The 12,012-nt window shown below is 45.1% G+C and overlaps 1 protein-coding gene across 1 annotated transcript in view; it reads right to left on the bottom strand.

The window, feature by feature from the left end:
* Positions 1-12,012, bottom strand: part of LOC119910150 (latent-transforming growth factor beta-binding protein 2-like) — an 81,743-nt gene that overhangs the window by 16,158 nt on the left and 53,573 nt on the right. The window contains exons 15-30 of the mRNA XM_038728572.1: positions 11,739-11,798; positions 10,767-10,892; positions 10,173-10,301; positions 9,834-9,953; positions 6,750-6,869; positions 6,440-6,562; positions 6,215-6,340; positions 5,978-6,103; positions 5,678-5,803; positions 5,396-5,521; positions 4,775-4,900; positions 3,741-3,866; positions 3,324-3,443; positions 3,068-3,193; positions 1,226-1,348; positions 440-568 (exon numbers count right to left, since the gene is read on the bottom strand). Coding sequence (XP_038584500.1) covers positions 440-568; positions 1,226-1,348; positions 3,068-3,193; positions 3,324-3,443; positions 3,741-3,866; positions 4,775-4,900; positions 5,396-5,521; positions 5,678-5,803; positions 5,978-6,103; positions 6,215-6,340; positions 6,440-6,562; positions 6,750-6,869; positions 9,834-9,953; positions 10,173-10,301; positions 10,767-10,892; positions 11,739-11,798 — 1,932 coding nt within the window. The remainder of the gene's footprint in view (positions 1-439; positions 569-1,225; positions 1,349-3,067; positions 3,194-3,323; positions 3,444-3,740; positions 3,867-4,774; positions 4,901-5,395; positions 5,522-5,677; positions 5,804-5,977; positions 6,104-6,214; positions 6,341-6,439; positions 6,563-6,749; positions 6,870-9,833; positions 9,954-10,172; positions 10,302-10,766; positions 10,893-11,738; positions 11,799-12,012) is intronic.

Genomic DNA, 12,012 nt, shown 5'->3' with positions numbered 1-12,012 from the left:
CTCCATTAGCTCCATTGTCCGGAGGAGGAGACCATTATGGGCTGCTGGCCTCACACACTGCTTCCAATGACAGTGCACTCCTCTTTTTAAAGTGCCCCAATTTCAGCTCCACCACCCCCAGCCTCTTGTGCAGGAAGACCTTGAGTACCTGATAGCTTTTGATTAACATCAGCCTCTTTGTGTTGTGTCTGCATGCCAAACAGACATCATTATCTATGCAGGGAGGGAGAGTCCAGGGTGTTGATTTGAGGCTATGCCCTCCCCTGTCTTTAACTACAGCCCAAATGGTAAATGGATTAAATTAGGGTTCAAAAATAGGCAGGACCATACAACACATAGATCTTTTGCTTCAGCCTACAATTAGCCTAAAATGTGCCTGTTTTTTCTTAAAATAACTGTGCGTGCGAGTCTTTTGACTACACGTAGTTTGATCACTCACCGCAGTCTGTGGCGTCTCCTCCCTCATGGCCAGGCTGGCAGCCCATGAAGCACCGATAGGAGCCGATGGTGTTCTCGCAGCGCCAGGTACCACACACTGAGCTTCCAAAATCCTTGCACTCATTCTGGTCTGCACAGGGAAAGAGGGAGAGAGAGACAGATGTTGGTTAGTAACTGACAAACAGAGGCACAAATGCAACCACATGTGCAATCAGACACTAACACGGACGCACGCACCCCCGCACACACACTCATATTCCCGCCAGTGCTCCTCTGCTTCCAGTGTAATGGCTGTGCAGCAGGAGTCGGCCAGGAGGCCTGTGGTGTAGCTGTCCTCAGTAAACGCAGCAGGCAACAGGAATGGCCAAGAACAATATTATCACAGCAACCAAAGAACTTGTGAAGGAGCTAAAGGGAGACGTTCCAGAGGGAGAAACACCTCTTGCTTACAATGGGGTCATTCATACTTCCCTCAGGGGAGAGGGAGTTCGGGGCTCCATCCATATAATCCAGACACCCCTTAGTCCTAAAACCATAGAGGAACGCCTCTAAGCCAGGCTTGGACACTTTCACTGGAGCCCAATCCTCACTGACTATAGATAATCAATCATTGCCAACTGTTCTATACCATGTACGCGTAAGCCTAAATGTAGCGTGACGATCAAACAGCTAACGCTGTAATGTTGGTTTACTCAAAGTGTAGAAACCTCATGGCAGAGTTCGGGGTCAATAATCACTGAGACATACACAACAGGACATCACAATCTGAGTTTTTTTCTTGTCTTACCTTCACAGTCAGCCGTGTCAGCGTTGAACTTGAAGCCAGCCTTACACAAGCACAAGAAAGAGCCATCAGTGTTGAGACACTGGCCCCGGGTGCACACATTGTCTTTACGGCATTCATCTACATCTAAGGTAGAGAGAAGGGGGAAAGAAAGGCAGAATAATTAAGAAAGATAATTGGAAAAAGGGTGGGCCAAGATTAGTTACTAATTGTTTATCACTAAATATCCCTATATATTCTCTGTCTTCATTAAGTCCACAGGGAACATCACTCCTTTTACGAAGTATCTCAAAAATAATGTGTAATCAAGCGCTTGTCTGAGCACAAGATGCATTGTCCATTTGGAGCACTTAACAGTATACCGGCAAACAGGAAACAAAGGAGAACAAAAACATCTACCTCAGCTTTTCAGGCTGTGAACATTTCCCTCGGACTCGTAAAAATTAATAATGCATGTGACATGCTTGATTAGCAGTAGATTTGTGGATAATTGCAGCATTACAACATGACTTGTAAGGTACTTGGACCTGGAGTAAAAGGTGGGGGAAAAGGCAGAGAAGCAGGGGGAAATTCATCACTGGGGAAAAGCCCGTCTTTCTTTTCCAACCTCTGATAATGAGATGAATCTTTCAGACACGACAAGTTAAACACGCATTTGATATCGATGGGGAGAAAAACAAACAAACCCCAGACTATAAGTAAATACATAAATATGCTGTGACTGGATTGCTTTGGAGTTAATTCAAGGACATCAAAGCTTGTATTGAAAGGCACAGCAAGGCTATGGCACAACCTGTTGATTTGGATTGAATTCAGTCTGCTGTCAGTCCTTCGTTATGTGTGTTCTGTTTTTGCTGAAAGGCTGGTCTAGTCAAGGCCAAGCATCATTTTGGCCTCACCTGACTAAACCCATCTTTTTTCCCCCCATAAACTCACATACCCTCCTCCTCCCTTCACCTCCCCCTGTAGGCTCATGTCAGTGGGGTCTGGCTTTCATTGTGTCAGCACCGTACACAATGGCAATCTGCAAGAAAATATACAACAACTGCTGATTTATAGGATAATTAGAGCCCAGTATTTGTTGTGGCGGGCAGCCAAAGTACCTGATGCAGGCTGGGCAGTTTGCTCAAAGTCTGTGAATGATATCTAAGCTGCCCCAAGGCTAAACTGGAAGACTGTTCAAAGACTGACCCTGGTCCTCCATGCCAGCGTCTTGCATGGGCCTGGACCCAGAGACCCAAACCTACCAGCTTCACATCACAAAAGGATATTTCACTGCCAGACAACCTGCCTTTTGCTTAACTTCACCTCTTACTGCACTTGCAAGACACACCAGAAATAACACTAATCCAATTCTGAGCCAAAGTTATTTCATGTATTTTGACAGCACATGCTCCAGAAGAAAAGTGTTCCTTAGCTGATGATCAGGCTACATTTTTTCCCCATTCACTATGAACAGTGGGTCACTGGGTGCGACTGGAATAACATCAAACTGATGTCCGAGTGGAGAGCGAGTGAGCTGAGACAGTTGATGAGGCCATGGCCCATTACACAGAAAGGCTGGCCTGAGCACCCATGCCAGGAGTCCTAGGCCTGGTCTCAGCACCCAGGACAGTATAGTGTGGACGGTGCCTGTCAGACTGCCTGCACTGAATGAAGAAACTTGGGCAAGCCAACATGGTTACTGTAAAATGACTTGAGCAATATGGGCTAAAACCATGATTACATTATTACCAACTTTCTCAAAGTTTGACTCTGCCTCACCCAATTACACAAAACCCATAAAATCCTCTGAAAAATAATGTCCCATAGCTATTAGTGCTCTTGCGCAGACTGTTACTGTACCTTGGCAGCCGGTCCTAGCATTGATGGTGGTATATCCATCAGGACAGATGCACGTGTAGGAGCCCTTAGTGTTCAGACAGTTTCCGGCTCCGCAGATCCCCGTGATGGTTAAACACTCATTGATATCTGTCACGGACAGGCACAAATATACACACACAGCTGTGTCAAGATGCCAACCTGAGGTAAGCCACAGGAAACGGTTAACCACTAATGGTATATTTTATGTGTCAGAGTGTGTGTGTGTGTGTGTGTATACCTCTGCAGGATGTCCCATCCACCAGCTCCAACCCAGTGGGGCAGGAGCAGCTATAGGAACCAATGTTGTTGGTGCACTGGCCTCCCAGACATAGGCTGTTGTCCACACATTCATTTACATCTGCATTGACACACATACACACACACACACACACAGACGTCATCAGTATGACACATTCACACCAGCTGTAAATCACTGGGTCTCACTTCAGATTTGCCCAAGTTTTGTCATTTGGACGAAAAGCTTCCAGACCCCAGTGAGCATGTCAGAAAAGTCATGCATCATCATCTACATGAACAAGTGATGACTTATTCTTATAATAGTAGGTCATACTGCGCTGGAACGGATGACTATGAAAACGATTGCACAGAAATCATAAATATTAGCGATCATAGCAAGCCACCCACTGTATAGTACCTTCACATGAGAGCCCATTAAGTGCCACTGTGAAGCCTGGGTCACAGGCCATGCAGGAGAAGGAACCCTCTGTGTTGGTGCAAACACCCATGGGGCACACACCTGGGCTCTGGCACTCGTCAATGTCTAAGAAGCAGAAGAAGAAGAAAAGGTTAGTTATAGGTTATCATCTTAAGCAAAGGGACCTCTTCCACTTTCGTTCACTGTCTTATCTGTTAAAAATGATTAATGGCCGAATGTGACTCAGCCTAACATACAGTTAGCAAAGCCCTTTTTATTAGACGGCACTGACAGTGTTTTATTAAAAAGGGTGGAAAGATAAGTATGCGGGACGGTCATCGAATCCAAAACAGCAAGCTATTACAGGTGGCGTATAATTACTGTATCTACAAACAGTCACTGGCTCGCTGTTATGTGATCACTGGAAATTCCTCGAACTGGTACAGATTGTATTTCTTATGGAGAAAATAGTGTGGGCCATTGTTAAGTGATTGAGACTTTTTGCCTCTGGGTGAACAGTTCAACAGGGCGAGCTTGCTGCAGTACATGGAAGGACGGGGAGTGGTTGACTTCATTTCAAATTAAGCCCTTAATATTTTCCATGGCATCAGAGACATTCATTAAAATCCTATCAGAGGGCGACTTGGACTCTGGCTTGTTTTGTAAAACTTTTTCCCAGCGCAAAGACACATATCAGCGGGGGATCGTCCTCCTTGGCTAGACCCACACTTTCATTCAAAAACACACCGCAGTATATATGACTAACTGAGGCCATGTTTGAATCCATTTAAATAATTATTCCTTTTCTGCTTCCCATGAAGTCATGACAGATCTAACCTCCCTGGATTCGTCAAAGCAGCCGTTTCACTGCATTGATCTCATAACTCATGTCATGACAAATTACCGAGCACTATAAAGATTTTCTGTAATCATGTTCTGGACTTAATGCATTCCTTTTTTACTGCTGTCCACTGTAACTTTGACCCAACATAATGACAACTGTTCTAAGCAGGTAAACAAAGAGGTAGTTTTACCCTCACAGCTGTAACCATCCTCGGACAGTTGCAGGCCGTCTACACAGCTCCTGCAGGTGTAGGATCCTGCGGTGTTCAAGCACAGCTGGCCCGGGCACATGTTAGCCACCAAGCACTCATCCACATCTGGACACAAATGCATGGACACATCATAGCAAAGATTACCATCTCTGGCTTCAAATAAATAAAGCCCGCCAGTTGTAATCACTTACATCGATAATCACTGGAACTGGGACTTACAAATGTCGACACCTCTATCTTTTTAGCTGACTTATCTGCCTGACATCATTTTGTTCTATTTGGGGACTGGTGTCTCATTGTGTTGAGCAAGGATCAGATGAGTGGTGCCAGAGGCGGAGGGGTTGGGGATCCAGCTATGATGTGATGTCTAGAATGAGTATTTCGGGCGTTTGAGCTCAGATGATGGGGCTTTGGGGTCAACGTTGTCACACCTGATGCTGTTTACATACAACCTGAAGCAGCTGGCACATTCACCCTTAACCGCAACTTTGGTGGGTATTAAGGCAAGGCCTGGCATGTCAGAATAGAAGAGGAAGCTACACACACCTGTGCTAAAGAATACAAACATGACAAAAGCACAAACACAGCCAAAAGCCTCACCATCACACTGTTGTCCATCCTCAGAGACTCTGAAACCAGGTTGACAGTTGATGCATGTGAAGGAACCCTCTGTGTTTGTACATGTTCCCCGGGGGCACGTAGTGGTTAGCGCGCACTCATCAATATCTGAAAACAACACAGCCTGTAAGACATTCTCTGCAGGCCAAGGAAAAAAAGACTCAAATTCATGATGAAAGGCACAAACCACTAACACCACTAATTCAATATACATACGGTGTTGTGCAGGAGTTCATTTAGATGAGTGACATTGAATAAACCAACCTTCACAGAGCTCCCCATCATATGATACTCTGTACCCTGTAGGGCAGTTCTCACAGGTGTAAGAGCCTTCCGAGTTTAGACAGATCCCGTTGGCACAGGTAGACAGGGACTGGCATTCGTCAATATCTGGAAGAAACACACCAGCAAAGACATGCATGGACATCACTACAAATACTAATATGCGGAGGGTTTTAAAGGTGAGTTGACAAACTGCCCAGCTGTATTGAGTCAGTCTTTAACAGGAGTAACAGCACTAATGTTGTTTACTAAATGAGGAGCACAGCTGCAGATTGAATTTACCTTCACACCTCTGCCGGTCTTGAGACACTCTGTAGCCAGCCTTACATCTGGTACAGGTGTAGGATCCCTCCGTGTTGGCACACACCCCACCAAGACACAAGTCACCCTGGGCACACTCATCCACATCTGCAAAACAGAATTACCAAATTCACCACAACTGGGCAGACAATAATCATTATCTAGCAGTGTCGGAAAAACAGCAGTTTAGTGTAAAACATTGGGCAGACGGTTTCGCACCTTCACATCTCAGTCCATCAGCAGATGGTCCAAACCCAGGGCTGCAGTTCTGGCAATTGTAGGAACCTGGAGCATTAATGCAGATTCCCGCAGGGCACACATTACCAGTTGCACACTCGTTGACATCTAGCAAAAAGAAATAATTTGCATTATTCTGCTGTCGAGAGAGCAGAAGGTATGCAGTGACGAGTTCCACCCAACAACCCTGGATAATCCTTTGCAGACCTTCACAGGCTTTGCTGTCTGAGGTGACTTGGTAACCATGGTTACAGGTACATTTGTGGGTGCCGTCCAGATTGACACAACGGCCATGGAGACAGACTCCAGGGAGCACACACTCATCCTCATCTGGAGGGAAGATACAGAGGAAGAAAAAGGGGGCCTCAGAAAAAAAAACAACAGCTAACACTTTGTAGTCTTCTCATAAACCTTTAATGGTGGCTTCTGTAGAAGCTCTATGGGGAACAATTGACAGAACTGTTTGTTTGAAATTTGACGTTCATAATGCCTGACTGACCTTCTGACTAACAGTTACCTTGGCAAACGTTGTCCAGTGAGACTTCGTATCCTCTGAAACAGTTGCACCTATAGGAGCCCTCAGTGTTGACACACCTCCCAGGGCCGCACACTGTTTGGTTCAAGCACTCGTTTACATCTGAGGACAGAAGGGGTCAGAGCAGGACACAACATATTTGAGAAGGAGATGTTAGGTTTCATCCACAATTACACTCTGAGACTCACTCTATGTCTAGTGCTATCTAGACATGCAGATTTATTTATTTATATTTTTGAGATATTGACTTTGACGAATTTCAGTTGAGGTGCTCACAGCATTGAAAAAGGAAACTTTAAAACATTCATCAGCAACACATCTTCCCCGGTATGTCCCAGTTTTATTTTGGACTTTTTCTGTGGTAGAAAGTAGTTCAAATGACAAAAGAAAAATGCAGTTGAATTTTGCAAGTATGTTGTAAAAGCCATGGACAGAATTCCATTTCTCTCCATTATAAGAGAGTGAAGGCAGAAAACCCAAAGAAAGATATCTCAAAACCCAGGCATACAAAATCAAAACCATCTGCAAGGCTAGATACCACTACAAGTAAATAAGAAAATGTGTAATGTTTGTAATGTGGCCATTGCAGCAAGGAATAAAACATTACGATGCAAAAAATAAAGATGTGAAATAAGGGTGGTATCGGCATAGTACAGCAGTAAACGGGAAACGATTACAGTATAATTAGTGTGCAAAATGACTGCAAAACAGCAGTCGTTAAAGTGCACAGACCCAAATGTCATTCACGAAGGCCTTTTAATATTTGCAGCAGTAGCTGTCTTTTCCACTCTATGAGTCAGAACAGTTTACCCAGGATTTCTGTTTGTAGAAATAATGTTTTATAGTGCAATTTGTCAAGTGTTAACAATGGCAGTATTTCAGGTTAGGTGAAGGTGAGGGAAGAGAAAGTCTGAAGTGAAGTCTTATGTGAGTGCAAGAGGCAGAGAAAGAGACATTTGTCTGCAAAAGAGGTGGAGAGAGGACGCTACTGAGAGGTGACAGAGATGCCGAAACAGAGAACTCACACAGTGAAAACACTGCGAGAGAGTCACAGACTGGGTTTTGTTTGCCTAGCCGTGGGCACTGCCAGACATCTGTCAGTGTGGCCCGTTGCTTTGTTTCTGCGATAAGCCCTGACAAGGGAATGGAGCTGTTTTCTCTATCACACCAGCAATTTGGCTTATCCACGATTCGGCCAATTGGGCCCAAACCACTGCGCTACTGTCAATTGACTGAAGCAAATACTGGAAAACCCAGCACTCACGTTACCTGTTTTATGTGACTCCCACAGCGCACAGACGTAATACTGTAGGCCTGTTAGTGCTGCCTGGGCGGATGTTCGGAGTAAAAATATTTACCTCCAGTGTTATCCCTCATTTACAAGGTTCCTCTCAGTTACTATTTATACACTACAGATTTACACAAAATGAATAATATTAGTGAAATCACAAACAGAAACTAGCTGAAGCAGTGTTTTCTTTGGAGGCACGGAAATCAAGACACTTTAAACAAGGGCATCACTCGTAAGACAGTCGAAATTAACTGTAAAACTCCAAATGACTACTAAAGTTAATTTCCATATTTTCCATCCTCATTCGTCCTTTCAGCTCTTCACATTTCTGGAATACTCACTCGAGGGACTTAGGTTTCAAAACAAATTAGAGGGGTGCAAGGTCATAGAGAGGGGATGTGGTAAGTAACACCAGTCAGACTCTTATGTAACTGGGCCACTTTCAGGTTGGGAGCTGCTAGCGAGACACACAACACACACCAAATGTGTGTATGGTTGTTGGCCATTTGTGTCTTCAAATCTAATAATCCACAGTAAGAGTTTTACAGTGGACCACAGAGAACACTATGGGTGAGTGAGAGAATTTGTTTGCATGTCGGGACTTCTACGCAGAGGGGAACTGACCCTTAGACCTTCTCATACATCTGTGACAGCACCTCTCACCTAGCCCAGCAGTGGTAATAAAGCCTCGCTGGCCTCCGCTGGGCCCGACAGTACAGTGGCCAGAGCTCTCCAACAATAATATACTGTTTGTTCAAGGCTGTGGCCAAGAGAAAATATTTGGACTCTCCCAAATTGAAGTATCATAAACAATCTTTTTTTTACGGAGCAAGTGATATAGAAAGATCAGCAATAACACGGTGACTGTGTTTAAACAATATTGGGAATATGCAGAGGCTGCTGGGTGGAGGAGTTGATTTGTCATAAGTGGAAACAGTGAATAGAGAGACACAGGGCAGAAGGTTGTGCACGGCCCGCACAATATAGCCATCATCACTGCGGTCGTGGGCTGTCGTGTAGGGGGCCCAGTAGTGCTCCACGCTGGACATAAAACATCCAACATACAGCGTTTTGAAAGATTAAATACAATTTATTTTCTATAATTTCCATGCACATCAGCAGTCAGAGTCAGGCAAAAAGCCGTGATTCAGTGAAATTTATTCATCTTGTGCTATTTGGTGAACTGTGAACTGTACTGCATCATAAGCTGTCAGAAAGTCATTAACAGCACGGCTTGTTGCCATGCTGCCTTGGTTATTTTTGGTGATGCCAACCGGGAGCAGAAGCTTTGCCTACGTAAATGTTACTTAATACAGGAAGCTTTTGCAGTGTGAGAGGGGAAACCCAGCTTATTTCCATGCAGCGGTCGGAAACACTCTTAGGAGTTCGGCTGCTTATCCACACATGTTTCATCAGCAGGCCTGAACCCCGGGCTGCAACCCTGGCAATGAAAGGAGCCGAGGGTGTTGACGCAGACACCGTTGGGGCAGGAGCTGGGATCCCTGCACTCATCTACATCTGCTCAGGGAGAAGGTGGGACATGAAAATAATCATTTGAATTAGTTGTTACTAAAACAATGTGCACATGCATATACAAACACACAATGCCTCTGTCATGAGCTGAGCATAGGTTTCTTTCTGGCTTTGACTAGAGGAAAATACATGTGTTTTGTTTCCAGGCTACACATTAACTCATGGCAGCAAACAAATAGGTCTGGTTGTGCTGCTATGTGAACTTGATCATGTGTGCGTAAGTGTCTATCCGTGTGTGTCACCTTCGCATAGGCCTCTCCAAGACTTGGCGTAGCCACTGTTGCATTCACAGGTGTAAGATCCTTCTGTGTTGACGCATTTGCCATTCTGGCACTTGTTCGGCATGCTGCACTCGTTAATGTCTGCCAGTTTGAATGAAAACCAAGGAGAATGGAAAAGAAAGTGACTATTGTGGTCCACAGCACTAATTAAGGAAGGATGCTTTTTAAATGAACAGCGCTGACAGACAAGAACTTGCGGTGCTCTAACAGAGAGCCCTAACAAATCCTAACAGCAGCCTACGGTGGCTTTCATTCATTGGAAACACTATGTATCCTGCTGTCATTTGGGCTGTGTCTCACCTTGACAGAACTTCCTGTTCTGGGTGATCACCTGGCTGTAGCCACTGTGACATTGGCAGGTGTAGGAGCCATAGCTGTTTATACAGCGGCCCTTCCCTTCACATGGGTCCTCGTCACACTCATTCACATCTGCAATGGGAGACAGAGAAAGAGAGTAGAAGACATTGAATGCATTACATTACATTGCAGTTCCATTTCGCCAGCAGAGACTGTTCCCTTTCCAAGCCCTGACTTTAGAGCTCCTCTACTGCACAGGCATTCCTCCACGATGGGCCTGGGCCCAGCCGAGGCAGAGCAGAGGCTGCGGCCAAGGCCTTCACCATGAGGTAAGGGATCACAGCACCATGGCAGCTCTTTGGATAGCCTGTACGCTGTTGTCAGGCATCACGGAACAGGTCAACATAAACAAAGGGATCCCTTTCATTTTGGCTCGCTTCATTTCTCAAGGCTTCTGTGCCGTGTAATGTTTGGTATTGAGGACTTGTTCGCACAGGGATGATGATAGACAGAGCCGCTGGGGCCTCGGGTATCAGCATGTGTGTGTTTGTGTGGCCCTCCTTCTCTTTTGAGTGTCCCGCCATTACACCTCCTTACCAATGCAGTTGGTCTGCAGCGCACTGAGCTTGAATCCTGGCTCACATTGGCAGGTGTAGCCAGTCTGCACAGGAATACATTTCCCACGGCCACATATGGTGGGGGTGATGGCACACTTGTCATTACCTACGAAAAGCCATAGAGATGTACGCAGTCATTACTCAGGAAGCAGAAAAGAAGATATGTGACCTAGGGTTACATAACATTACAGACACAGTAAAAAACTACAAAAAAAACTGCATTCCAGTAACACATGTTATTCTCCATGGGAACCCGTCTTGCTGTTTTATAGGTGGGGTCTTGGATGAGAGGACAGGTTTTACAGCACTGTAGTGTTCTAACAGGTGGTATGGAGATCTTACAAAGGGGTCAGCGAGAAACACGCCATGCACAGTAGAGCCTGACATTAGGGTTGATCTTGTCTTTTTTGTCCAAATGGACTGTGGTAAAACAGAGACACTGAACAGGGAAGGAAAAGCCTCACTACAGTATCTCTTTTTCTATTGGATTACTGCAAATCCTCCTAACTTTCTTTATCTCCCTAACACTCTCACTCTCTCTGTCACCCAAACACACTTTAACCCTGTCTTCCGCTTCCTTTTTCCACAAATCAGGCATCTGTCCGCTCAGAGCTTCACCTTCCAAGAGGCGCACTCTTTCTTAGTTCCTCGCCCTTTCGCTCTCTGCGCAGCACAGCATCTTCAAGCCAAATTGGCTCTGAGAAAAGGGGTCAAATAAAAGCATAACACAAGCTCTCCTTGGCTTAACTCTGGGTAAGCCTTAAAAAATGTCTTATGAGACGTGCTGCTGTCTGCCAGCAGTTGACAGAGAGCATAAAAAATGAAGAGTTGTGCATGGTTGTCCTACAGCTCCATACCCTCCTGTCAATTAGGCGCTGGCAATTTTAGATACATATCCAGTGTTTCACAAGAGGCCCACTGCTTCCTACATGTATTCTAATGCATGTTGTACCTGTGTGGATGTCCTTTGAATCTGGCCTCAGGCTGATGATGGAGGAGTCTGGAGAAGTCTCTGTGAAGAGGGATCGAGACTGGGTGAGTGCAAACACAGTGAACCACTAACACTGTGACACATAGTAAGTCCTCGTTATCCTCCCAACCACTACTGCCTCAAATGTCACTCACTGGCAAGCTATATAAAAATGATCTACTCTTTTCTCCAGGCTAACAGTACAATGACCAAAATAAATCAAGTAGACTCACTGAATGTAGTCAACCTTCAGACT

The sequence above is a fragment of the Micropterus salmoides genome, unplaced genomic scaffold, assembly GCF_014851395.1.
Source record: "Micropterus salmoides isolate LMB-PRFRI ecotype aquatic unplaced genomic scaffold, ASM1485139v1 Ms_hic_scaffold_19, whole genome shotgun sequence".
NCBI lineage: Eukaryota > Metazoa > Chordata > Actinopteri > Centrarchiformes > Centrarchidae > Micropterus > Micropterus salmoides.
Note: the sequence above shows the minus strand (reverse complement) of the source record. Positions and strands in the feature narration are given on the sequence as shown.